This window comes from Melanerpes formicivorus, unplaced genomic scaffold, assembly GCF_026170545.1.
Source record: "Melanerpes formicivorus ecotype bairdi unplaced genomic scaffold, bMelFor1.0.p_v2 SCAF_76, whole genome shotgun sequence".
NCBI classification, from domain to species: Eukaryota; Metazoa; Chordata; class Aves; order Piciformes; family Picidae; genus Melanerpes; species Melanerpes formicivorus.
Genome location: NW_027142428.1, coordinates 559,065 through 587,007, shown reverse-complemented (window position 1 = coordinate 587,007; position 27,943 = coordinate 559,065). Strand labels below are relative to the sequence as shown.

Sequence of the window (27,943 nt, the reverse complement as noted above, 5' to 3'; positions counted from 1 at the left end):
AGTATTACAGTGTGACTTTTTTATGTACACTTCAGATGTGTCAGAGAACCTGTTTTATATGGCAAGTAGGAAGTTTTCACAACAGCATACCTGTAGTTTTAAGTAAGGGGAAGACAAAGTAATTAAAAGCACCTGCAGATCTTCTTAAGAAATAAATTTGCATTGCCCCCATTTGGAGTCTAATCCATCGTAGGTGGTATGCAGCAGTTTTGTTGTCATTGGCATGTAACAAATGAGCTCCCCAAAATTTGTGACTTCCAATAATATGTGCAAATTTTTTCAAACTTTGGGTTTACTCCCCACATACTTCCTTGTATTTCTTTGATATTACTTCAGAATCTGCACTGAATTTACGCTGAATTCTTATTTCCAGAGTGGCTGCTTATCACAGAATCTGTCTTTCAGCTTTAGGCTTCAGCATATTATGAGTTTGTACATCAAATAGCAAAGTGGAGTTGGTTTCAACACAGGGTTACAGCATTTGATAAAATGAGTTGTGGTTTCAGCTTGCACATGAAATGCATCTGTTTTCTTTTATAAATATTTACTTTATTTTATTTTTTTCCTTCTGAACTTCTTTGGTTTATTCCATGCTGTTGGTAGTCATGCCTTGCTTTGTTCGAAAATGAAGGGCTGCCATCTGCAGCTAATCTGCATCAGGACAAAGTTACTTGACTTAATGTGGCACCTGGTTTAGTTTTGGCAAGAACCAACACAAACATAAGTCATGCCCCATGAGCGTACCTGAATGAGCTATGCTTGGGCTGTTGTCATCCTCTGCTTGTTTCTTTTCCTTTCCTTAAGACACCCTGCATGTGTTTCAGTTATGCCAAATGATTCTGTCTCAAGATATGTTTTTCATGAGAAGTGTTTTGTTCAGGATTAAGCCTGTGAATGTTGAGAGTTGTGTATTACAGGTGAGTCATGTATGCCCCACGTTCTTCACACTCGCATTCACTGGCAATGTAAAGAGTACCCTCAAAAGGGTAAATTTATACTTAACCTGTGCCAGCAAAGGTAAGATTGGAGAAATGGCTTGGGACAAAATTCTGAGGAAATAAATGGGTTTTAGTTGAAGAAAGCTGGTGGTAAAGGGGAGATATATATAAACTTGATTAATTGAGGCATCTTCTGGTGGTTGATGTGATGGATGTGTCATGAGAGTGTTATTATCTGTCAGCATTGCCTTTGACTGTGTTTGCTTTTCAGTCTGTCCTTGGACTCATCACCTGGCAGTGAAGGTTGTAACATTTCTACTAAACTTATAAGGATGTTAAGCACACTTTCTTTGGTGTGCTTTGGTGGCTATGAATGCACAGTGCTGATGGGTTTACTTTTGCATGTACATTTATTTAAAAGCAGCTGTTCTAAACAAGCCTGGGCTTTCAAGCCCTCAGTGCTCTCCCAAAACCACAGTACAGTTGGAGTTTTTGTACTGTTGCTACAGATATTACAAGATAGCAAGAGTTCAGCATTTAGATTTGAGAATGAACACCAGGAAAGAAAAGAATGGATCTACAAGGATCAAAAACCCAAAAGGACAAAGTGGGACATGTCCTGCCCACCTTCAGACTTCAGTACTAACTTTTTCCTCAGCTAAATGTATCCCTCTGTTCCTAAAATTGATCTTTAAAGAGTTCATATTTTTGTATGTATCTGCAACATTTTTTGAAGCATATGGCTAAAGGTTTGCAAAGAATTTAGAGTTTTGCTGTTGATTTGGTGGTAGGGCAGGTTTTTGTTCCCAAGAATCTCTTGCTTGTGCTTTCCATGGTAGCAACGCATTGAGGAGGTGAAGGCTGGGCACTGCTACCAGAAGTAATGTATGTAGAAGCCTGGCTCTGGATCTGCTGTGTACATCAATAATGATGAAGACTATGACCTTTTTCCACTGGCTAGATTATACGTCTTAAATTAAGTCAGCATGCTGACGTAAGTAAACCCAAGAGCTGGAGTAGCACCCAACTGTGTGTGAGGTGTGGTTTTCCTTTTGTTACAGCTAATGCACAAGTCAAGAACTAGAGCTTAACACAGCTTTTATAGGGTTGGGTTAAGTAAATGTATTTAACTTGGTAAATATCCTGAAATTGGGACATCTCACATCCCTACCAAGGAGGAGATATGGAAACAAACAAACAAATATTACCTAGTGAATTGTGAAAGGAGGTGCTGAGGCTGAAGTGTATTTGCTTTGGTGGGCTGCCTGCTAGGGAATTTTTAATGTGCATTTACCTTTCCCTGCTTGTGTGGGGCAAGGCACTTTGTGAGATTGAAAAGAACACTCTGCTTAAGGAATAAGTATTGAAGCAACTTAAAAGGGAATGTTAGGAGGGGGATCTATATGTCACCTTTTTAATTAAGAAATGCTTATGTGAAGGAAGCAATGAAATTTTCAGCAGAATATGGGTTGTATTCCACACACTTGATTTCCATCTGAGTCCAGAATCCAGTGCTTCCCATTGCCAAGACTGCTGCTTCCAACTGGTCAAATCTGCTGGCACTGAAGATGAGGCATGGAGCTAGGTACAAATCAGTTACGACAGGAAAGGTTTAGGTTGGACATGAGGAAAAACTTCTGTACCAAAAGAGTTATGAGAGACTGGAACAGGCTGCCCAGGGAAGTGGTTGAATCACCATTCCTGGATGTATTTAAAAGCTGTGCAGGTTCTAGACTGATAAACATGTGTTTGATCAAAAAAGTGAGTGCTGGACTACAAGGCTTCCCATCTCAGGGGTCCTGCCCTCAGAGCTCCAGTCTCTCTCTCTCCAGGGTCTGCCTTCTCTGTGTGACTCCTTTTTGGTATAGGTAGACTAGAGAGCCAAACCAAACTAAATGCATTGCTGTGCTGCCTGCTTAGAAAAGTAATTTGGGAATTAGCTAGACTTTGTCCTGCTTGATGTGATTGATTTTTAAAATTCAGAGTTACTTTTTTTTTCCTCCCAATTGAAGTTTCTGTAGTTTGAGATTTACAAAAGCTGGCAAAAATTACATTGGCCAGAAGGTTTTGTTTGTGTGGAAGGGTTATACATGTGTCTGCCAACCAAGCTGGATTTTGGTTGGAGCACATTTTTTCATTCTAAAGCAGCAAAGAAGTGGTGGATAAAAAGGACTTTGCTAAGAAGCAGAGGGCTTTCATGTACATCCATTTTATCTTAGTGACCTGCTCTATTTCTTTTCTCTCTACCATTCTTTGTCTCACTTCCTTTCCCATTTCTTTTAATGGAGAGGGGTGCTGAGAAAGGCAACAACAATGACTTGTGAACTCATTGTGCACTCAGATGGCAAGATGATAGGTTTTGACTGAGAAAACAGTTTTGTTTCATCTAAAATTAACTTCTGGTATTTATTTCAAATGCAAAACAAAACAGCCCAAATGCAAATAAATGAGGGGAAAACAGGTTAGACAGATATGATACTCAGATATTCATATTGTGTAAAATTAACTATGGTTTGGGAACTGCTGTCAAGACAGGTTCATTTTGAAGTGTATGGCCTGCTAACTGTCTATTGTGTACAAGTCATTCATTGACTTAAACATAAAACGCTTTCCAATGTGTGGGTAAAGCTTATTTCACATCTAAGAGAGCAGCTCCTTGTGTTACGGAGGATACCCATGAGGTCATGTGTTCAAGAATATGTCAGCTGGGGTAACTCAATATTCTCCATGATATTTCATGCCTTTTGTCTCCTAAATCCCTCCATTTTTAATCTGACAATAGACATTGATTATATAGCTCTTGCTGAAAGAGGCCAGGTTAGAGGAGACGACCGGTTTTAAAGGCAGAAGTGGTAATGAGAGGTTTTATAGAAAGCAAGAAGGGAGATGAACACAAAGAGATGACACTCAATATTCTGCGAATATGGCATGTAGTTGACATCACAATGCATGATATGAAGCATTCCTGTGCCAGAATTGCTGCTTTTTGGCTCACCTACAATTAGCTCCAGCAAAAAAATACTTACACAAACGTGCCACTTTTATATGGAACTTTTATATGGTGTTGGTATTGGTTTTGACTCATTCAGCAGTGGTGCCTACATATGCTCTGTATGTCACTGCATCAGAGAGAAAATACCCAGGCTTGAACTGAAGGGGAGACCTTACTGCTCTTTACAACTACCTGAAAGGAGGCTGTAGCCAGGTCGAGGTTGGTCTTTTCTCCCAGGCAACCAGCAACAGAACAAGAGGACACAATCTCAAGCTGTGCCAGGGGAAGTTTAGGCTGGATGTTAAGAAAAAATCTTCACAGAAAGAGTGATTAGCCATTGGAATGGGCTGCCCAGGGAGGTGGTGGAGTCATCATCCCTGTAAGTGTTTAATAAAAGACTGGATGTGGCACTTAGTGCCATGGTTTAGTTGATTAGATTGTGTTGGGTAATAGGTTTCATAGTATCATAGTATCAGCCAGAGTTGGAAGGGACCACGAGGATCATCTAGTTCCACCCCCCCTGCCATGGGCAGGGACACCCCACACTAGATCAGGCTGGCCAGAGCCTCATCCAGCCTGGTCTTAAACACCTCCAGGTACAGGGCCTCAACCACCTCCCTGGACAACCCAAGGTCGGACTTGATGATCTCAGAGGTCTTTTCCAGTCTGGTTAATTCTGTGATTCTGTGATAATCCTGGGCAGAACCACTGAGAAATGGCATACTGTTCATTAGTGGTTTCAGCCATACTAGAATATATAGTCTTCTCTTTACATTTTAATAGTTGCATGTGTTTATGGCCACAGGCACTCAGGTAACTCTTTATTGTGACACTAATGCAGTAATACGTGTTAGGTCTCCAGTGAAAGATTGTTGCAACTTTAAGGTATGAAAATATTTTGAAGGCAATTTCTTCTTCTTCCTCAAATGGGTAGTGTCAACTTGGCTTTTTTCCCTTGTTTATTTATTTTAAATGTTTCAAGTATAGGTAATTTTTGGAGTATGACACTGAAGATAACATAGCCAGATCATAACAAAAGAAGTTTTTACCTGTGGAACACATTAAGGGAAAAGAAAGATAAACTATTTTACAACACAAGTCTTAAAGAAGACGTCCCACAGAGCCTCAGTGAGAGAATTTACTGTGGACCTTATTAGCAAAGCCATTGGTGTGAAATTTGGACTAATCTATTGTGATTCTTTTTTGTTTGTTTGTGTGTTTTCCTGATCCAGGCTTCCACAATGTTAAGAGCATCTTTAGCTCCGGCGTAAGTATTTGTTGCTGAGCTCTACTTACATCTGTAGAGAAGAGGAGGAAGAGTTTGTTAACTGAAGTATGAGTGATCTGCACATGGGAATCACTCATCCTCTATGTGCTTCCTTTGCTCTCAGTGGTTTAGTTGATAAAATGGTACTGGGTGATAGGTTGGGTTTGATGATCTTGAAGGTCTTTTCCTACCTGGTCTGGTCTATTCTATTCTATTCTATTCTATTCTATTCTATTCTATTCTATTCTATTCTATTCTATTCTATTCTATTCTCACTGAATCCAAATATTCTGTGATCTCTATTCTTCTGTTGGGCAGGTTCAGTAACATCCTCATTTCTCCAGGATGTTGCTGAGTCCAGTAAATCTGCCACTCCACACCTGTGAGTTGATTGCTGCGTTTTCTTCACTCCTTCCACATAGTGGAGTCCTGTTCTTGTAAACTGGTTTACTTCTCACAAATCCAGAAAAAGGGAAATTTGGTAATGAGGATTTTGGGATAGGGATGGGAAGATAATTTAAAAAAAAAAAAAATCAGTGAAATATTTGTAAATATGAAAGCATTGATTGGAAGCAGCTTTGTTAAGGGGAAACTTCTATTGCAGTGTTAAAGTACCAAGATAGGGCTAGTGGATGGAAAGTGGTCCTGCATTAAGTCTTATATTAAGCCAGCATAGTCCAGCCTGTAAAAATCCATTCAGCCTATCACCTTTGCCTTGGAGAAAACATCTCTGTGTGCCTGAAGGCTTAGAGGTGAAATGAGGGCTGCAGCTTGTTACAGTGTGCTGACACCCAGAAGCCGCTGCCCTCATGCCTTTGTGGTCCAAAAAAAGACCAAAAAAAGGATGTTACTGTACTGTTTTGTGTCATTAAAAAGCTCAGATCATCAATTGGCTACTTGTCAGAGTTTAGTGTTTGCAAGTTATGATGGTAAATGAGCTGCATGCATGGTGAAAACCAAGTCCAAGTTTTAAAAGTTTTTTGTTTTAACACAGTAATAAAAGTAACAAAGTTGTGAAAATGTGGAAGCTCTTTTCCTAAAGCAGACATCCTGTTTGGGCTCTTCTCACCTCAGTATTCAGCTTCCCTGAATAAGAAGAGAGAGTTTTGATGAATGTCTTTCCTGTTTGCATTGTAGGAAGATGCAGGATGTGCCATTGTTGCCCTCTTTGGATTATGAGAAGCTGAAGAAAGATTTGGTTACAGGGAATGATCGTCTCAAGGCCTTCTTGCTGCAGGCTCTGCGCTGGGTAAGGGAGATGGCCTCTGTAGCAGGAAGAAATAGGTCCCTTCCATTTTGTGTGCAAGGTGATTGTTCTGGTGATCAGATGAATGTTACAGACCACTTCTCTCTTTGTCAGTGAAGCTTGCTGAGGCTCTTGAGGTGATGAATAAAGTCCAGACAGTATCTGTTTGTAGCAGTGTCCTCATCTTAATAAAGCCAGTTAGGAGTTCCTGGGATCTTCAGTGGAGGCAGTTTCTAACATGTTTTCAAAGAAATTGCTGCTTTAGGCAGCTCCTTTTCCTATGTATTGCCCTGGTTTAGATTTATAAAAAGATTGCTGTATCCAAGAAATACCAGACTCTAATAATCAGTTTCCCTTTAATAATCAAAGTGTTCTACAAGAGCCAGCCCTTTGGTTGGCTCAGGTCATGTAATGGTATTTCAGAAAAAGGTGCCAAGAGGAAATTCTATTTTCCTGCTGAAAGGGAAGCTGATGGGTTCAATGTGACAAACGTGAAAGATCATAACAGTGGAATTCTGATCAAAATTCTATGTCCATTTTCACATTAAAAAAACCCCATCTGTTTGTTCTGACCAGTGGTTCTTCCAGCCCAGTACTCTTATCTTGGATGTTTTAGTAAAGCACTGCATCTGTAGCTGTTAGAGAGGCTTTTTAACCTTACAGGAAGTAATGTTGTATCCTTCCTGTGATGACAGCTGCTATGTAATGGTTTTGTAATGGATCACTGAGCTGAGGTCAGGGCAGTTTAATTCATCTCTACCTTGGATCACTGAGGTTGAGCTCCTTCTCCCCATCATAAGAAGTTTCTCAGCTATCTGCACCTTTAGAGTCTTCAGTTCTCATCAATTCTCATTGCCATTTATTTATTTGACAGGGTTGTTTATGTTGTTATTTGTTTTAGCGCTTGACAACATCATATCCTGGGGAACAGAGAGACACTGTCCTGCAAGCCTACATCAGTAATGACCTCCTGGACTGCCACAGCAACTGCCAGGTCAGATGGAAAGAGTTTTCCTCCAATTTCTATGTGATACTGCTCATTTGTTTCTATGAAGTGCCAATCAGAAAAATTTATCACTCTCTGGAAGGGGAAAAAAAAAATAGTAGTAGTGTCAAAATTGGGAGATACATTTAACTGCAGGGTCCCCCTCTTTAAATTTGATGGGCAAAGCTTTGCCTTTCAAAAGTGCTCAGTGTCGATACAGTTCTTACAGACAAGTGGATGTTTGTCAGCTCTCCTGGTGTTTGGTGTCTGTGAGTTGAATAGAAGTTTACTGAACCCCTCATGTGGGAGTTAGCTCTTGCTTATCAGGTGCTATGTCTCTTTGAGTGATTGTGTATCATTAGATAATACTTTCAATCCATTCCACTGATATAGGGTAACGACTCAGTTAGGACTTCAGTCTCAATACCTCTATGAAATATCTAATTATGCACTTAGAATCATAGAATCAATAAGGTTGGAAAAGACCTCAAATATCATCAAGTCCAACCTGTCACCCAAGACCTCATGACTACTAAACCATGGCACCAAGTGCCACGTACAGTCCCCTCATGAACACCTCTGGGGACGGTGACTCCACCACCTCCCTGGGCAGCCCATTCCAATGGCCACTAACTCTCCTTGTGAAGAACTTTCTCCTCACCTCAAGCCTAAACTTCCCCTGGTGCAGTTTGAGACTGTGTCCTCTTGTTCTAGTGCTAGCTGCCTGGGAGAAGTGACCAACCCCCTCCTGGCCACAACCACCCTTCAGGTAGTTGTAGACAGCAGTAAGGTCTCCCCTGAGCCTCCTCTTCTCCAGGCCAAACAACCCCAGCTCCCTCAGCCTCTCCTCACAGGGCTTGTGCTCGAGGCCTCTCCTCAGCCTCGTTGCCCTTCTCTGGACACATTCAAGGGTCTCAATGTCCTTCTTAAACTGAAGGGCCCTGAACTGAACACAGTACTCAACACTTGTAGCAGCAAATTCACTGTGGAATATGGAATGAACTGTCACCTTTTTTTTTTTTTCGTTTTTTGGAAAGGAGATAGCTGGTATGCTGATTTTGAAAGATTGCTTCAGTCACTAATAGACCAAATTTCTAACAAAAAGTGCAACTTTTTTTCTTTTTTAATAGTGAATTTTATGCATGAGTTCCCTAGGTCTTTGAAGCAGGGAGCCTACATGTTACCTAGTGGCTTCCGTTGTCATTGCAAACAGTAACTTCACTAGAAAAGTTGAAGGATGATTAAATCAATGATCTGATTTCTCTCTGTAAACCACTGTAAGACACAAGTTGTATGTATGTAATGCCCGAAGTAGACCAGATTAAAAATAGTTTGCAATGTGGTGTTCTTGGGGAGGTGGTGGAGTCACCATCACTGGAGGTGTTTAGGAAGAGACTGGATGGGGCGCTTGGTGCCATGGTTTAGTTGATTAGATAGTGTTGGATGATAGGTTGGACTTGATGATCTCAAAGGTCTTTTCCAACCTGGTGAATTCTATTCTATTCTATTCTATTCTATTCTATTCTATTCTATTCTATTCTATTCTATTCTATTCCCTGAACTGCTTCCCCACACTTTTAGTTGTCAAACAAAAGCATTCCCATTCAGGCAACATTCATGTGTTTATAGTCACCAACAAAATGATCAGATTTTTCACTGACTAAACACTCCTTTTAGATACCAGCTTTAGCTGTTGATTAATTGATTTACAATTCTCACCCTACACCGTGGAGCTTACTGGTGTTTTAACAAAGTGAGCTGAGGAACTGTTTGTTTCCTTCCTAACTCACCCTCTTGCTAATAATAAAAGACACTGAGAAATGTTAAATCCTGTTGGCGTTATTTAAGACACTGATGTGCGTGCAGAGTGCTTGCTGTGAACATTTATTGAAGCTTTTAAAACACAGTGAAAGACTTTAATAAAAACTCACCAAAGCAGCAAAATGCAATGTTTTCTTTCTTTTTCAGAGAAATGTCCTCAAATTACTACATTCTAAGAGTGAGGTTGTCAGACAGTATATGGCAAGGCTCATCAATGCTTTTGCTTCACTGGCAGAAGGTAAGAGATCTGCTGCAAAGAGAAGAAGACAGCATTTTCATGTAAGGCTGGCTTAGAGGTACTACATAAGTGCATGTCATGGCTTGTGGAATTTTAGAACCTTATTTTCACCCTTTTTCTAGGGATTCACTGTCTTTTGTTACATGCATTCAAAACAGTTCTTTGGTATCTGGAAAGTCTTCACATTGACACTATAAATTCAGCACTTCTGACTTCTTTTGGTGACTTGTAGCCTATGTGGAAACTTACCCCACTGCTGCCTTTAATCTTGCCTGCAGTCTTTTCATGGGTGGTTACCAAAAAGCCAGCAGCAGCAACGACAAAGCTGCTCTTACATCTTCCTGGTTCTCACCTGAATACATCTTTGTACATTTTTAGTTGCATATATGTGCAGCTTTGTATCTCTGCCTGTCCCAGATTAGCCCTTGGTTTGGTGCTATATGAGGAACAAACTGTTGCTAGGAACTGAAATCCCATTTAGAAGTCAATAGCAGTAAGACATCTAATATTCCTGAGCATTTTGAGCATTTGTATACTCTTCCTAGGGTATACAAAACTGATAAATCTGAAGACATGTACTGAAAGGGGAAGAGTGGATTCTGTGTGGTACTCACTTCACAAGTCGGGGCCTCTAACGGCCCAGGAGGCTGGACTGAATGCAACTGGTTTACTAGACAACTTGTTCATGCAGGGGTTTTTTGCGTCTTGGCACAAGATTGTGGCTTGTCAAGAAGAAACTGAAGTCAATCCTGCTTGCTTTTCCAAGGGGAGGGAGCTTTTCTGTCATAAGCTGATATCTTGGCATCTGTTCTTTCATCGCTTGTTTGCACCAGGTCGTGTCTACCTGTCTCAGAACCCAATGTTGCTGCAAATGCTGGAGGAGAGACTGAAAGCTGAAGACAAGGATTCCCTTACATGGGAGAATATTCTGGGGGCTCTGCAGAAATTCAGCCTCAGGTGATGAAAGCACAGCACACAGTGGTGACAGCAGGAGAGGAAATGCAGGCTAGTTAGGCTCTGTTGAGGGAGGAAAAAGAGCACTTGATTTTCCCATAACAATCATCAGAACCTCTGACGACTGATGAAAGCAGTTTCATTTATTATGGAGAAGATCTCAGTTTTGCTGACTGAATTAACCTGACTTCCTACCAGCTGTCAAGATTCAAATAAACATACATCTGCCATAGCCTTGTGTGCTTTATGTGTATCCCTTAGTTGAACAAAGTGGAAATCCTAATGCAGAAAGCTCTGAAGATCCTACACAGAAAAGGAGCTGTGTTATACTGCAAAGCATAAGGTTTTCATTATGCTTTCTGCAAACATTTTTTGGGGATTTCATCTTCATCCTGTTGATCCTCTTTCCTGGAGCTGTCTATGCATGGACTGTCTTGTTTCTTAGTTTCACAGTAGCAGTCTGACTCAAATGCTCACCACAAGAGAAATGTCATGCAAAAGAAGTAAAGGGCATGGTATTTCTCCCATTTATCAAATATAATCTAGGAACTCTGCTTTCACAGTACTCAGGAGGAATATTCAGCACAGAACAGTTGACTAAATGTAAGGAGTTAGCTGCATGTGGTTAGTTCCTGTCACTTTCATTTGTGTCTCTTCTAAAATAAAGACTGCCAATGTTAGGGGCTCTTTTATTTGTTTAGTTTGGCTTGTTGAAGAATGAGGGCTGCTTTGGGATTTGCTTCATTTAGAGCTTATCTGGATGAAGCAGATGTAAATGAGCTTCTAGTAAAATTCTGGACTGCTTCTTGATGTGATACATTTTATGTATTTGAGATGAAAGAGAATAAATCTTCATATCCTTACTGCTCGAAATCCTAAACCAATCTTAATGATTTTTCAATTAAGGCAGTTGTTGAATTGAAGAAGCTACTTTGAATTTTGGAGCCTGGGCACTAAGTGACTGAAAATTTGAAAGATTTTTTTCATTTTCAAAACTATAACACTTAATCTTCTAGAAAGTTAATCGCAGATACTTGATGTGCAGAACTCCTTGAATATGCCATCAGTTACTCTCTTGTTTTGGTTAGTCCATGCCATAGACCTACTGCAAGATCCAGGACTGAGAAAGTGTCTGACCTTTCAGGAGCAATCCAACTCCCAAATACTAAGACCTGGAAAATACCTGCTTTGCTCTTTGTAATTTAGACTTGCTGTGCATTAGAAAGAATGTGATTAAAATTGGTGTACTTCAGTCAGACTTTTCTACCAGTGTATACTTATTTTTTTTGTTCTGTAAAGCAAGGAATTTCTGTTGTAGGAGATTGCAGCTGTCCACCTGGCACTAAATTCAGTATACTATTTGAGGGCAACTAGAGGCTGAGTTAAAAGAATACATGATTTAAGAATCTACAGAGAAAAGAGCAAATAGATTGAAGTGGGAAAAAAAAATCTACTTGTCAAACTAACAGTACAAAAGTTCTATAGTGCTATGGCTACCTTTGGCAGAAGAAGTAATTAATTTGTTTTATGGGTCTGTTGTGTGTTCTGGCTGGGTTTTACCAATTCTAAGACAATTGAAAATGCAATTTTAGATGGAGTTAGAAGCCTTAGAAAACAATGAAGAAACTTAACTCAGTGGTTTGCAAGCTTAAAAAACACACACAAAAAAAATAATAGCCCACACAAACCTAAACCAGCCAACCACATTTCAGTCCTCTAACCTTGTGGGAACCTGCATCTTCAATTTCTTCAGGCTTTGTTAATTCCTGACTTTGAGACTGCCAAAATGGGTGTTTAGGGCATTTTTTTGTTGTCAGGCTAGTGTACAGCAGGTAGCTGAAGTAGGGGTCTAATGTGCTTGTATTAACTTTAAATATCTTTGAAAACTATTTATGATGTGATCTATTATTTATTTTATTTTGGTGAGCTTTTTGTTTTTCAATCCTAGGCGTGCACTGCAGTCAGCAATGATCAAGGATGGGCTCATTTTCTGGCTGGTTGATGTTCTAACAGATGCAGATTGCCTGTCTGATTACACGCTGGAGTATTCCGTTGCCTTGCTAATGAATCTTTGTCTGCGGAGTGCAGGTGTCTCACATGTTGAATTATAAACTTACACCAGGAAATTTACACAGGAGATTGTGAATCCTTTCTGATATACCTAGATTATTTCAAGTGTCTATAACTAGGAGCAGGGATTTTCATAGCCAGAAATATTACGGTGTGATGCTATAACCAATGCTTTTGAGCAATTCTCTTCCCAAGGTTACCAAACTATGGAAATTAACTTGACCAAAATCTAAAGAATTAAGGAAACAGTTAATCAATGGAGCTCTCTAAGACTGGATTCCTTTTTCATATCCATGTTTGAGGACTGCCATGCCAATGTTCCAGGACCTCTTTTCAAAGGACACTTTTTACTTGTGTAGGGAATTTGGGTTTTATAGAAGAAAGTCAAAACTGAGCTGATGAGTAATGGTAAAGAGCTTAACCTTCACCTTGTAAAGTGAAATACTGACATGCTTCACTACTGTAATGCAGAGATTCACCCCTCCAAAAACATAAGTTCCTGTCTGTGTCCATGAGACTTCAGTAAGTTTCCTTTTAAAAAAAAAGTAAGGTAAGGGTGAAAAAATCTTTGTTAAGCATTTTAAAATCCCTTTGTGTTGTATCCTGTCCAGGATTCTAACTCTCTAAATCCACTGATTTCAGCTCAGTTATGCTAGGCAGCTTTTTGTAGAGACAAGAAACGGCATTGCTCTGTGTAGATTGTATTTAGTTCTGATTTTAAGAAGTAAGCAGCTTGCTCTGGTCTGTTACATTTTTTTTTTTCAAGCATACTTATGTTTTCTCCTGTTGCAGGGAAGAAAATGTGTGCAAGGATTGCAAACCGTGTGCTCAAAGTTCTCTCCGATCTTCTTGGCCACGAGAATCAGGAGGTATTTGCACAGCAAACTTTAGGTTAGAGAAAATGTGGAAAGAAAAATTAAAGATAAATAAGACAAGAAAGGAAGAAATGGAAGATATTTTTGTGTGGTTTCTCCGTGTTGGACCCTCATGTAATAAAGCTGCATGAAATTTTCATAGATTTTTTTTTTTCCATTGGGCACAGAATTATGTCTACCTGAAGGGAGGTTGCAGCCAGGTGGGGGCTGGTCTCTTCCTCCAGGCAACCAGCACCAGAACAAGAGGACACAGTCTCAAGCTGTGCCAGGGGAGGTTTAGGCTGGATGTTAGGAAGAAGTTCTTCATAGAAAGAGTGATTGGTCATTGGAATGGGCTGCCCAGAGAGGTGGTGGAGTCACCCATCACTGGAGGTGTTTAGGAAGAGACTGGATGGAATGCTTGGTGCCATGGTTTAGTTGATTAGATGGTGTTGGATGATATGTTGGACTCGATGATCTCAAAGATCTCTTCCAACCTGGTCCATTCCATTCCATTCCATTCCACAGATGTTGGCAGCTAAGGATGAAAGTCTGTCAGATGCATAGTTACCATGTGGTCCATGTGCCTTCTTGATTGCAGTTTCTGATAATGTGTAAATGTCATCTCACACCATATCATCTCAAGCTTACCTAGTTCATTAGAAGAACAATATGGAGTACAAGCTCTTATGTAAAACATAAGGTGTGAAGAAGCAAATTTGCTAGCAGTTTTAAGCAATATTATAAGAAAGCAGAGCACCTGTGACAGGCAGGCCCTAAAATCTTTTTATCTGCCACTTTATTTATCTACCTCTTCATTTATCTGCTACTTAACCCTTTGCTGGTTCAAGAAGGCAAATGGTACCCCAGCCAGTATCAGGAATAGTGTGGCCAGCAGGAGGAGGGAAGTCATTCTGCCCTGTACTCAGCACTCGTTAGGCCACACCTTGAGTACTGTGTCCTGTTCTGGGCCCCTCAGTTTAAGAAAGATGTTGAGATGCTCAAATGTGTCCAGAGAAGGGCAACAAAGCTGGTGAGGGGTTTGGAGCACAAGACCTATGGAGGAGTGGTTGAGGGAGCTGGAGTTGTTGAGGGAGCCTGGAGAAGAGGAGGCTCAGGGGAGACCTTATTGCTCTCTACAGCTACCTGAGGGAAGGTTGTAGCCAGGTGGGGATTGGTCTCTTCTCCCAGGCAGCCTGTGACAGAACAAGAGCACAGAGTTTTAAGCTGCACCAAGGGAGTTTTAGGCTGGATATTAGGAAGAAATTCTTCACAGAAAGAGTGATTTGCCATTGGAATGTGCTGCCCAGGGAGGTGGTGGAGTCACCATCATTGGAAGTGTTTAAAATAAGACTGGATGAGGCACTTAGTGCCATGGTTTAGTTATTAGATGGTGTTGGGTGGTAGGTTGGACTTGATGATCTCGAAGGTCTTTTCCAACCTGGTTAATTCTGTATTCTGTAAGTTTCAGTCTCCAGACATACTTTGCATCTTAGATGCTAAATTAAATTACCTCAGAAGAAGATGATAAAAATTATTAGTTGTTTCTACCTAATGCTTTTCAACACATCACTCTTATATCTGCAGTCTGCTGTATGAAGCATTGCTGCAGGTACTTCTTTAATCATGGACTAAAATGCAGGCAAATACTCAGTCAAGTTGAAAGCATAGAGAGGCAGAATTTTTACCAGGATATTCTAGATAATTTCTTTGATGGTTGTGCAAGGTGTAGCGAAATATAACATGCTATCTCACATTTATATCCAATGATTGTATCATCAGGGTTTTTTGTTTATCACTTCAACTGAAAATAGAGAATAAATTTGACTGGAATGTTTTATGGATTCATTAGAAGATGTAGTTCAGTTCTTTACTAGCACTGTTTTGATTAAGATGGAACTTGGCATACCTTTATTGTACTGTTTCATTAGCTTTGTTTTTATGATTGATGAGAGTTAAGACACTGCATACTGATACAAAACAACATCCCAGTCCCTAGACTGAAGTATTTAGAAAATGCTATCATACTGGTGCCTTGGAATGGCCTTGCAACTTCTCTGTGGATGCATTCTTACAACACAATTTGCACCAGTGCAGCTGGTAGAAGTTACCAAAGTTGAAGGTAGAAGGCAATGCTCTTGGGTGCCAGGAGAGCTGAGAAACTGAGGAACCCTTGTGTAAATCCCAGTTCCTTATCATTCCTTGCTTCCCCTTCTCCCAGCCTAGCTCATTGTTCCTTTTTCCAATAGTATTGACAGAGGGTGGCAGGAGTCTTTAGTGCCCCAACAGCAGCTGGTCAACACAAAGTTAGCATGCAGTTACATAATGGCTGATAAAATTAGCTTGACAGATCTGGTGGGTTCCACTAACTATAATACAGAACTTTCGTGCTAGCTGGGTTTTTTTCTCTCCTGAGGGACAGTAACAGACATCAGAGTGAGAGGATATATGAAGCTGGTACAGTTCTTATCACCCTGCCTAAGGCTACAATGCTTGAAGCCTGTCTCAAGCTCATGCTGACACAATCTTGTTCCTGCTCTTTGTCCTGCTTTTTGTACTGCCACTAGTGTTTGTCAGAAACTAATCTTCTTGTTTGGTTGCTTTTTTTAGGGCTAGGTCATTTTTCAAGAATAGGTTTTCAGAAGGGGGAATGTGAGGTGTGGAAACCTGCATACAGTAGTGCTGATGTAGGTCAGCCATATCACAGTATATTTGCATCCTAAAAGTTCACTGTTTTCAAGATGGGAATTTTTCCAGGTGCAGACCAGCCTGGTTAAACTCTCTGGACACAATTATTCTGAACCTTGGCTCTTAAATTTTGTTTATAGTCCCCTAGGTTGAATGCAAATTTTTTTTAGTGGTATGACCATTTCTTCCTCTTAGATACAACCATATGTGAATGGAGCACTGTACAGCGTTCTTGCCATCCCTTCTGTCAGAGAGGAAGCCAGAGCAATGGTAAGAGATGCTGCTTTTCATAGCACAAAGGCTAACACTTATGCCAAAGATGGCATGCACACGGACACCTGTTGAGCAGTGTGCGACAGGATTGTGAGGTAGGAGCTGTGGCATTTTGAGAAGGGAATCCAAAGAGGCCTTCCACCTTTGATATTCAGACAGGTATGAATGAATGTCTCAAACATGTTTGCCATATTTCTTGGTCTTTTCCCAGAACTGAAGCTCCATCAGTGTGAAAGATTCTGCCTAACTTATAAATTAAACATGTGGCCCAGGAGATGATTTCATCTGACTTGCTACTTCTGCCCCCTATTTAACACTGAGTAGCCACTAAGAGGCTGAGTTCCTCTTGCTGCTTTTATTTCTCCCTGATATAGACATGGTTAGCTGAGGAAAGCAGCAGAAGGAAGGCTTTGGCAGAACTAGGAATTGATCTCCTGTGGGAGTTAGTTTAATGGTAGTGAGTGTGGTTTAACTTCTGGATTTGAGAAAGCCATTTCTGGGATAGTAGTGTATCTTTGAATCTTAAGAACTGATTGAGAGTTAAGCTGTTGTCAGATGGTTTACCTCACAGAGCACAGTGGATCAGAAGTCATCTTAAATGATTAAAGACAATGTCAAGCCTACAAAGGGCCACAAAGAGAGAAACTGAGTTTAGGAGAAGGTCAAAGTCTGCTTTTAACTTTCCTTCTCTGAACCTTGTCTCTGTGAATGCAAATTTACCCTTTCCTGTTGATTACTGTGTGCTGAGTTCAGAAGGCAGAAGCAGCAGAGGTATTGGAAAATTTGCTGTTCATTGTGGGTTCTTCTCTATTGAAACTTAGAAGCAATCTAGACAGCATAGTTCTGTTGTCTTTGGGAAGTGTATGGACAAAACAGAGCCCTTAGAGCTGGACACAGTGGTTTGTTTCACACTGCCTCTGTTTCTCCTCACAAAATAAAAAATGACACTTTAGCTAACTAAACTCCATGACTGTGGTCACATGAAATACTGATCCAGCAATTTTTTCCACTACATCCAGGGAATGGAAGAAATTCTGCGCTGCTTTATCAAGGAAGGAAATGCAGAGATGATCCGGCAGATTGAATTTATTATCAAGCAGCTCAATTCAGGTCAGAAGAACAGATGCAGCTATCTGAGCTGTAAATCTTTCAGAAAAGCCATAAGAAAGCTCATGTTTTCACTTGGTGTTGAAACTCTCAAAGAATAACAACAGTGTGATGGTCTGAGAGGCGGTGAATAGTGAAGGTCAGGATTTGAATGTCAGATGTATTTTAACATTTCCTTGTGTGTTACACTTAAAAAGAAATAGAGGGCTGAGTAGGTCTCAATTGCAACGTTTTGGGACTGTAAATAGAATGACCTTGACTGTTTTCTTTGATGCCACTGGACTCACAGTAATGAGAAGACTGCTGTCAATGGCAAAAATAAACAGGTGGTACGAAGAAGAGGAGGCTCAGGGGAAACCTTATTGCTCTCTACAACTACCTGAAGGGTGGTTGTGGCCAGGAGAGGGTTGGTCTCTTCTCCCAGGCAGCCAGCACCAGAACAAGAGGACACAGTCTCAAGCTGAGCCAAGGGAAGTTTAGGCTCAAGGTGAGGAGAAAGTTCTTCACTGAGAGAGTTGTTAGCCATTGGAATGGGCTGCCCAGGGAGGTGGTGGAGTCACCATCCCCGGAGGTGTTCAAGAGGGGATTGGATGTGGCACTTGGTGCCATGGTTTAGTCCTGAGGTCTGTGGTGACAGGTTGGACTTGATGATCTTTGAGGTCTCTTCCAACCTTGGTGATTCTGTGATTTGTAAAGCATGATTTAGGGACTAGGCCTGCTGCTTCTCATCTCTTGCTCTGCTGAGGTGTGTAGCTTTGTTATCCAAAATGGCTCACCCTGAACAGGGGGCAAGAGACCATCCTTTTTGGAGCGTATGTTGTTGTGTCTCAGGAGTTGTAGATGCTGTGTTAAGGTGTAAGGAATATTTATTGTATTTTCTGTTCCCTGTGGCTGAAAAAAGGCTGAGGAAAGAGAAGGCAAATAATGAAAGGGTGTGAATTCAGGTGAAGTCTTTCCCTACAGTAAAAATAGAACAAGTCTGACTGCGTTCTTTGGCTTTTGGGATGAGCAGAAGACAGCATATCTGACAGTTCTAGTTGGTACTGGAACATTCAAGTATTTAAGCACTGTGTTGCCACTATGCAATATCTGTTCATCACAGTTAGAGAATCTCTCCTCTTCTACCTGTGAATGGTATTTTTAAAAGGTTTTGTCTGACTATTGGGTAAAAGTTGAGTGTGCAGATTTCCAGCATAAGCCTGGCTGCTTTTTGCTAAGGAAATGAACTTGCCCAAAAGTTACAATATCTGTTCTATGTGAGTAGTATCTTTTATGTATAAAAGCAGTGTAGTGTTGAAGTGTTTGTAGGGAGAAGTAGAGCCTCTTATTAAAATGAATTGAAAAATGGAGAAACCTGCAAGTGCACACACATTTCTTCAACTATTGTCAGTCAATGCACCGAGACATCATAGTGGGATTTATGAGAAAATAATTAGTCCAAAGTGTTTCTGTTCCTGCCCTTTCCCCAGATATGAACTGATTTCAGTAATTCATAGAATGCTTTATAGGAGCAAATAATTCCAGTAGCTGTCTAGGAAGGAATGGGGTGTCTATATGAGAAGCAAGCTGAGTCTTACTCTTGTAAAAGTTAGACATTCCCCTTGTAAAAAGAGCAGTAACTGGAGACTCTGATAAGTTGTACACTTACACCATTGTGGTTTGCTTCTTTCTAGATGAGCCATTAAATGACAGTATTGCATCTGATGATGAAGAGGAAGAGGAGGATGAGGACGTAAGTGTAAAGGCCTTCTGGCACCTTTGAGAAAAATCCTTAACCTTCTAGACAGAAAATGCTTGTATCAATAAAATCACACTTTGGATTTGGTGGCTTTTTGGTTTGTTTTGGTGGTGTTTTTACTTTTATGTAATTATTCTTGCATTAACAAGAAAATTTAATCTGTTTCTGTTATCTTTTCTTCATTTGAAGCCCTACTGTTTCATTTTGGCAAGTCACCACCTCTGTCATAACTGAAGGGATTATAGTTTGAGATGCTTAAAGGTATGAGGAGTTACTGAAGCAGTAAAATTCTTGCTTTCAAGCATATTTAGCTGGGTGTATATGTGTACCTATATCATGTATTTGCCCTGAAGAAGTCAGTGACACTGAGAGGTGATGAATGATCTCTGTAAATACTACAGTTCTTACTGGGGTACATACTTAAGAGTTTTAGAGAAAATGCAAGTTTTTGTCCTGAATCAACAAAGAATATGACACAAAACATACAAGTCATTTGCATCCACATTCTTCTGGCTTCTTGTCACTCTTCACTAGCACTTGTCTACGCTACAGTCTAAACCTTACCTTGACTTTACTGCAGGGTGGCTGAGTGTGTTTTTCAAATGCATGTTGAGCCTTTCATGTTTTGAAAGCTAGGGAAAATGTAAATATTCCAGTTGCAACAGGTGTGGTGTGCTCTCAGCTGCCGTGGGGTGCAGCACCTTGGCAAATCCAGTCTTTGCCTGGCAGTGTACAGGGAGGCTTTGCACTGGTTGGTTCGTTTAGTTTGGTTTTGTCTTGTAGCACTCTAGGTGGTGCACACGTGAGCCCTTGTGACTTTGCCTAAATTTAGAGCAATGTGGAAATCCCAAGTTTAGAGCTGCAAGGAAGTTTTATTTAACAATCAGCTCTCTCCCTTTTGTTCTAAGTGCATATAGTAAAGTAACTTTTCTTTCTAATAGAATTAGATTATTGTAACTATTTCGCCTCCTGCGATCCTGAAGTGAGTTTTCACTAATCTTTCTGCTCCTCCCACCCAAAATCACTGCTCGTTGTGCAAGCTTGCTGTTTGTGGGAACTAAACATTGTAACTTCTCTTTGTTGAATGTGCTGCTCAACTGATGTTCTGAAGCTTTGGGTGTCTTAGGTGTATCATAAGAATCCAAGGTGGTGATATTTTTGCTGGAGCTCCAGAATACGTTTTTGAAGGATACTGTGTTCTGTTAGGAAAGCACAGGGATAAGAGACTCCTTCATGAAAGGTGTGGCATTGAATTGCACGATAACACTGAACACTTCCATTACTTTACCTGCTCATGGGAATGAAAGGAAGCTGAATTCTCCTGTTCAGTCATACCCTGTAGACAAGTTGCTGCTGCTCACAACCCCAGCCAAGGCTCTCAGATAATTTTTTTAATCAGTTTTTACAGCTTAACCATCACCTGATTCAAATTCTGTCACTTCATAGAATTTGACTCAAAAATAAATGTAAGCTTTTGAAACAGAGAATTGTCTGATTCCATTTTTCATTAGCTTTGCTATTATATTAAAAGGACTCACTCAGCCAGTTTTAAAATTAACATTAATTGTGGCATGTTCTCAATCCTTACTGCTGCTGGGAGCTCCATTTCTGTTTCCTAGTCCCTCAGTTTGGAAAGCAGAGTTTCCAAACAGCACGGCAGCAAAATGCTACACAAAATGCATAATGTCCTTACTTTGTTAAATAATCAAAGATTGTGTTGACTCTGCCTCAGTGTTTGAGACCCCTCCTTTATTTTAGAAGTGCTGTGAGGTACTGTTCTTTGGTGGGGTTCTGTGGTAACATCTGATGTTTATAGAACTTTGAACTACCACAGACCAAACGTATTTCAGAATATGTCTATATATTGCCAATTTAGCAGCATGCATTCAGACTGCTTACTGAAACTATAATTTACTGTGATCCACTCAATACCAGTATTTATACCTTCACAACTCAAGAAACAACAAAGTCATTTTTATGGGGACTTCTTTGGCAGGTTTTGCTCCAGCTTTTACTGTTTCCAAGAGCATGCAAAGGTTCCCCATGCTGTTACTGTTACCTTTCATGGTTTTGTGCTTTGATCTGTGTTTATGCTATTACTCAGAAACAAACTAGCTTTCAGTTTTGTCTGCTAAACTTTAAATTACTTAGTGTAGGGCTCAGCATGCCCTGGCTTCTGGAGTACATACCCACCTTTGTTATGTTAGCCATCTGGGGTGTGTTGACACCCACTGTCACAGTGCATGTTTTCTGGTGCTTAATAGTCTCTGGACTGTTCTATGAAATACTGACTTACATTAATCTTCAATGTTTGATCTTCACTTCCTTTTATTTGACTTGGGCCATCTTTAAAAGCTGCTTGTAAAAGTGAATGTGATATCATAGCTCTAATTCAGAAGTTACAAATTGGAGCCATGTTAGATAACTAGCTGCACAGTGCTGATTTATCAGATGCCTTCTGATCCTACATCACTCAACACCTAGCAATAAAATCAGTAAACTGCAGTGTGAAAATACACTTCAGCTAGAGACTGCATCAAAAGAAAGAGAGCTTAGTCACAGACCTAGCCACAGGACTTCAAGTTGCTACATTAAAGGACTTTGCTACTGTCTGCTCTAGCCTGTGAGCAGCGATGAACAGGGAACCAATTGTGTTATTTCAGCAGTGGAATCATAGAATCAGAATTGGTTTAGTTGGAAAAGACCTCCAAGACCATCAAATCCAACCATTAACCTGACACCACCACGGCCATAAAACCACATCCCAAAGTGCCATGTCCACATGTTTCCTGAACACCTCTCAAATAAATGTCCCATTGCCATTAAACTATGTGTTCTATCCCATCACAGAAATAAAAGCAGGCAACTGAAAGCCAAAGTATTTAACCAAAGATTACAAAATATTAAATCAGGAAGACCTTTGTAGACATCATCATCAGCACTCTCTTCTGTAGGGAAGGGCCTTATTCCTGTGCCTGATAGCACATCCATCAAAGCTCTTCTCATGTACAAGGAGGCTGAGGCAGGATACATTCAGGCTAAGTTAACTGGTATGTTAAGTAACATCATGCGGCAAGGCTGGCAGGGAGAGGTGGTGTTCAGTCTGACAAAATGTGTCAACCAGGTTATTGGAAGGGGTAGAACTTGGGGAAACCAAGGATGATCTGTGAAGAGAAATGAAATGCATCATGTATGCACGAGAGAAGGGTGATGTTCTGATGTGGGCACAGTGTTGGCAGTCCTCTGTAAAGCACCCTCAAAGAAAACTGTTAGCTCTTGATGCTTCATGAGTAGAGTAGAATAGACTCGACTAGACTAGAATTAACCAGGTTGGAAAAGACCTTTGAGATCATCAAGTCCAACTTATCACCCAACACTATCTAATCAACTAAACCATGGCACCGAGTGCCTCATCCAGGCTCTTTTAAAACACCTCCAGTGATGATGACTCCACCACCTCCCTGGGCAGCCCATTCCAGTGACCAATCACTCTTTCTGTGAAGAATTTCTTCCTAACATCCAGCCTAAACCTCCCCTGGTGCAGCTTGAGACTGTGTCCTCTTGCTCTGGTGCTGGTTAATAACAGATTTTTAAAAAACTGAAATAATTTCGTCATGTATAAGGCTCCTATTGGCAACCTCTAAGCTTCTTTCTTTCAAAATGTAGTACATTGTGGAGTTTGGAGTGTAGTGGGTTTTTGTTTTGCTTGACACAGATGATTGTGGCCCAGTCCACAAGTGTTTAGTTGTGTTTTTACACTACCTGGGATATTTTCCCCACCTACCTGGCTTCCCAGGTAATGAGGGGCTGATTGTAACTTATCTTGCCTTGGAGAGAAAGGCAGATTGAACACCTTCTGAGGTCTATACAGTGTTATATTTTATGGCTGATTGTCTAGAGAATACCTCTTTAGGAGGATGAAGAAGCTTGACAACCTGGTATCTTCAAAGCACTTACAGAAGAGCTTAAGGGGTTTTTTTTATTAAATCCACACATGAATAAATGCACTATGGAAAATTTTGCTCCAAACCTCAGAATACTGCATGGATTGTTTGCAGTAGTTCTGTATCTGCTTCAGTGGTTCACCCACAGGCATCTAATGTCTCTTTAACTACCACATCAAAAGCACCTGCATAAGGCTGTTGGAGATGAATTGGGTCCTGTGGGAGGTTTGTGCCCTTTCTGAGCCACAGTAGAGAACCAGGTAGGGTATTTCAGAAGTAGAACTGGATGGTGCTTTGAGCTACTGAATTGAGCCCTTTTTGCCTGTACATTTTCTATCTGCTTAGTGCCTGTGAATAAGGAGATGATGAGCAAGGAGAACAACAAAATAAAACCAAAACTTAAGGAGGTTGAAGCCATGTGTAAAGAGGTCATTGAATGTGCAAAGAAGGCAAGCTTGTAAAGCTCTGAGAAAGCCAGCACCTACTTGGTCTGAGTGATGGTAACCTCATTATTTTGCAGCAAATAAAGACTGGAATCAGTCAGCCATTTCCATTGTAGGAAATACCTTCCCTGTACACACTTCCAATGTTTTTTCCCCTCATGCTATTTTTGTAGAGCACTGTCCCAAGTATCCATATTATTGGCTACTCTAAGAGTTTGTCCCTAGGCGTCTGCTTTTTGGGTGGAAAATGCTCGTACATTACCACTTACATGTGCAGTACTAATAGTCATTTGTCTGACACATATCATCCAAGTGACTGCTGAAGTGAGAACTAAATGAAAACTTCTTGGAACCTGAGCTGAAAGAACATGTGTGTTGCTGTTGCAGGAGGACCATGACATCATGGAGGCTGATCTGGACAAAGATGAAGTTTTGCAGCCTCAACTGGGAGAGCTTGCGGGAGAGAAGCTGCTGACAACTGAGTACTTGGGAGTGAGTACCTTTTGTTAGGATCTGAGTAGAAATTAATTTGCTCAATTGTTTAATTTCAGTAGTTTCATCACTTAAATCTTTTCTTCACTTTGTTTTTTGAAGAACTGGATTCTACCTGCATAGCAGTCCAGGTCTTTCACAATCTATTCATTAGCTGCTCTTCAGAAGAAGCAGAATAAGTCTGAGAAAGGTAGCTACACTTTCACACGAGGTGGTCAGGCTGTGACTTAGTAATAAGCTAAAGGCAGCCTTAGGGTTCTAGTCCTACCTCAGTGACTCTGTGGGCATGCAAAGCAAAGCACTGTGAGCAAGTTAGTACTGGAACACTCTGCTGGTCTGAAGTTATTATAAAAAACCCAAACAAACAAACACAGAAGAACTGCAAAGTCAGCTGCTCCTGCAGGTGTTACACCCGCTCAAGTTCTGTCTTACCTCAAGCAGCAAAAATCCATTAAGTAAAAAAGCCCTAAGTTTGCACAAATGCCATTTAGTGTGCTGTGACTAATTTGAGATTCACATGGTGGGATACCTTCTGGATCTCAGAGCCTATAGGTCTACTGATGATGATGGGAACAGCCTACAGCGATGCCTGGGAATTTTATCTGGTGTCTGTGATATTTTCTGTGCAGTTCCAGTTAATCATCTTTCCATTGCATTCTCTCTGTTGTTTGTTTCTCTTTTTACGTTTCTTTATTTTCTGTGTATCAGATAATGACTCATACTCCAAAAACCAAGAAGAAGCTGTTTCCTGGTGGTCATCAGAGCGTAGATGAGCCTCTCCAGAGGCCTGTGACGCCAGGTTATCACAGAACTGTGTACCTAATGTAAGTCCAAACATGAGACCAGGATGGATTTTTTTCTAAAGCTTTTTTTAAAAAAACAACCAAACACTCCAGCATTCCCTGATAAAGAAACCTTCCCCACGTAAAAAGTGCATTGCCACTGTCATTTCTTAAAGACAGCTTCAAAAGAGGGCTAATGGCATCCTGGCCTGCATCAGGAACAGTGTGGCCAGCAGGAGCAGGGAGGTCATTCTGCCACTGTACACTGCACTGGTTAGGCCACACCTCGAGTACTGTGTCCAGTTCTGGGCCCCTCAGTTTAGGAAGGAGGTTGACTTGCTGGAACGAGTCCAGAGAAGGGCAATGAAGTTGGTGAGGGGTTTGGAACACAAGCCCTATGAGGAGAGACTGAGGGAGCTGGGGTTGCTTAGCCTGGAGAAGAGGAGGCTCAGGGGTGACCTTATTGCTCTCTACAACTACCTGAAGGGAGGCTGTAGACAGGCGGATGATGGTCTCTTCTTCCAGGCACCCAGTAGCAGAACAAGAGGACACAGTCTCAGGCTGCACCAGGGGAGGTTTAGGCTGGATGTTAGGAAGAAGTTCTTCACAGAAAGAGTGATTGCCCATTGGAATGGGTTGCCCGGGGAAGTGGTGGAGTCACCGTCATTGGAGGTGTTCAGGAGGAGACTTGATGGGGTGCTTGGTGCCATGGGTTAGTTGTTTAGGTGGGTTGGATTGGTTGATGGGTTGGACACGATGATCTTGAAGGTCTCTTCCAACCTGGGTTATTATTATTATTATTATTATTATTTAAAAAAAGAAAGAAAGAAAGGAGAGGAATATTGTAGGCGAGGAATATTGTAGGCAGAGAAAGGTCTTATTGACTAAGCTAATGTATTTGGAATAGTTGAGTAAATGTTTACTGATAAGTTTTATTTACCCATGATTTTGATTTAAATTTGTATTATATCCTGCCTGTTCATAGTTCCTTCATTTTCTCATGGTATAGTCTATTGAGAAGTTGCATGGAGTGTCTAAAATGCCTGGGATCTTCCACTTCATTAACAAGGAAGTATCTTGTTCTGGGGAGATTTGCTACTCACCTGTAAGAGTGGGTAGCAGAAGAAAATGGAAAAGAGAAAAACCTTTGTAGGTTGGGTTTCCTGCTTTGGAAGAAATGCATTTTCCAGCAGGAGAGTCTGTGACACCTTGCTCTTGTGTGATTCAGGTCAGAGGTAGAAGGCTGCATTGTAAATGGAATAAAGAAATCTTACAGTATTGAGCTCTTTGAATATGCTCTGCCATCTGTCTCTTAATTTCTGAGATTTCTCCTTTTCCCTGTCCTGACTAATGAAGTAAAATGGCAATGAGATCTCAGATTAAATGAGGTTTTCAGTTGCATACAATTTGGGATTTTATCAAATCTAGGTAGCTGTGATACAGGCAGCAGTTAGGAGGATTTGGTGTTTTCATTTCTGCAGATACTTAAGCTAAAAGAGTACAAGTCACTCTAAGAAAGTATAGACATGAGTACTCAAAAGTCACAATATTGGTGTATCTAAGTACATTAAAATGAAGGGGTAACCTGAAATACAGCAGTCTAACAAAGTTAGAAGGTAGAGGTGGCACCTAGGGGACTGTTCCTTGTCATCCCTCCTACCACTCTTTGCTTTCATGTTCATGTTTACTATTTCTTAAAGTACATTTCTTCCCCATTTCAGTGTGGGAGTCCCATGCAGAAAACAGTGAGGACTGATTTCAGCTGTAGTTCAGCAAGTGTAGTTGAATCTGATAGAAGCCTACTGGTTTGCATTGGGAGTGGTTGCATCTTTATCTTGCCCAGGTTTGTTTTCCCCTTTAGCTTGTGCTGGGGATAGTATTCCTACAAGCAGATGATCTGACTGGCAGCCCTCCTGAGTTGCCCACGTGGCAGCTCTACCATTCATATGGGATTAAATTGATTAAGTTACCAGGGCCTTAGAATGGACAAGAGTAATATACTCTGAGCATGGTGCCTATGACTTGTGCCTGGTGTAACCTGCTTTCTGATTTGGAGTTTCTTACTTTGTAGTCACAGCATTCTCACAGCTGTTTAATTTTACACCATCATAATGTCCACAGCTTTTGCAAGCCCTCTTCCTATAAATTAAATGTGTGTGTGTGTGTTTTAGAAGAAAACAGCAACTCATTAATATAAGCTCATATTAGTGGCATAGTGAATATCTAATCTTTTCTCTCCACTCCTCTTAAAGAACTGCAGGCCTCAAAAATCTCAACTGGCTAATACATGACTAGCTATATAAGTGCCACTGTACTGTGGGGTTGGTGCTACTGAGTTCTAGGTCCCATTTCCTCTGCACAGTATTTTGCCCATCAGAAGTTTTGGCATCAGAAATTATCTCTAGAAGTGCTGCCTCTCTTTACCACCATCTACCCAGGCAGCACTTTAAATATCCTGGAATACCAGCGTGATGCTGGTGCCATATTTTGTCAAAGCTTGACTCTCCTGATGAACATGCAGCTCATGCCTCTGCAAGATGGCTTCAGGACACTGCTGCATACAAATTAAAAGCAGCACTCTTTCTACCACATTGGTTCTGGTAGCTTTGGGTCAAAGAGAAGTGTTGGTTTGATGGTGTGAAGCAGTCTTTATGAATTGCTTCCCTGGAAAACGAGGGAGATAAAATGTAAACAGCAGAAATCTGACATGGTGAAAAATATTTTCCCTCCTGCTCTGGCCAAACAGTAGAAATAATGTGAGTGTTTGCTCCCTTGCTTTAAGTAGAAAGCATGAGGTACCACCCTGAGTGAGAAGTTTGTATTTTTTTATCTAACTGATCTGTGTGCAAGAAAACCACATTAAATAGATGAAGACTTTCTTGAGCTAGATGTTACAACAGAGAAGAACACATTTTGATGGCTTTTATACTATCCCAATTTTAGTAGGAATTCATTTGGTAAAATGAGAACATACTCTCTTAGGAAGCCTTGCAAGAGGAAGACAGTAAAAGTGACCAAGTCTTAGCTGCCTTAATTTGAAAGGACTATACAAACTGGATGTATTTCATATTTTAAATAATTTTAAGTGTCTGGGATATGTATCAGAGGAAA

General features: G+C 40.7%; 1 protein-coding gene across 2 annotated transcripts in view; it reads left to right on the top strand.

The window, feature by feature from the left end:
- ARMC9 (armadillo repeat containing 9) overlaps nt 1-27,943 on the top strand; it is a 66,851-nt gene that overhangs the window by 22,470 nt on the left and 16,438 nt on the right. For both annotated transcript variants that reach the window (XM_068163913.1, XM_068163912.1), the window contains 12 exons: nt 5,163-5,197; nt 6,335-6,446; nt 7,345-7,437; nt 9,397-9,487; nt 10,321-10,444; nt 12,390-12,529; nt 13,304-13,380; nt 16,249-16,323; nt 17,346-17,436; nt 19,107-19,165; nt 23,946-24,050; nt 24,759-24,874. In XM_068163913.1, the coding sequence (XP_068020014.1) occupies nt 5,163-5,197; nt 6,335-6,446; nt 7,345-7,437; nt 9,397-9,487; nt 10,321-10,444; nt 12,390-12,529; nt 13,304-13,380; nt 16,249-16,323; nt 17,346-17,436; nt 19,107-19,165; nt 23,946-24,050; nt 24,759-24,874 (1,118 nt within the window). The remainder of the gene's footprint in view (nt 1-5,162; nt 5,198-6,334; nt 6,447-7,344; nt 7,438-9,396; nt 9,488-10,320; nt 10,445-12,389; nt 12,530-13,303; nt 13,381-16,248; nt 16,324-17,345; nt 17,437-19,106; nt 19,166-23,945; nt 24,051-24,758; nt 24,875-27,943) is intronic.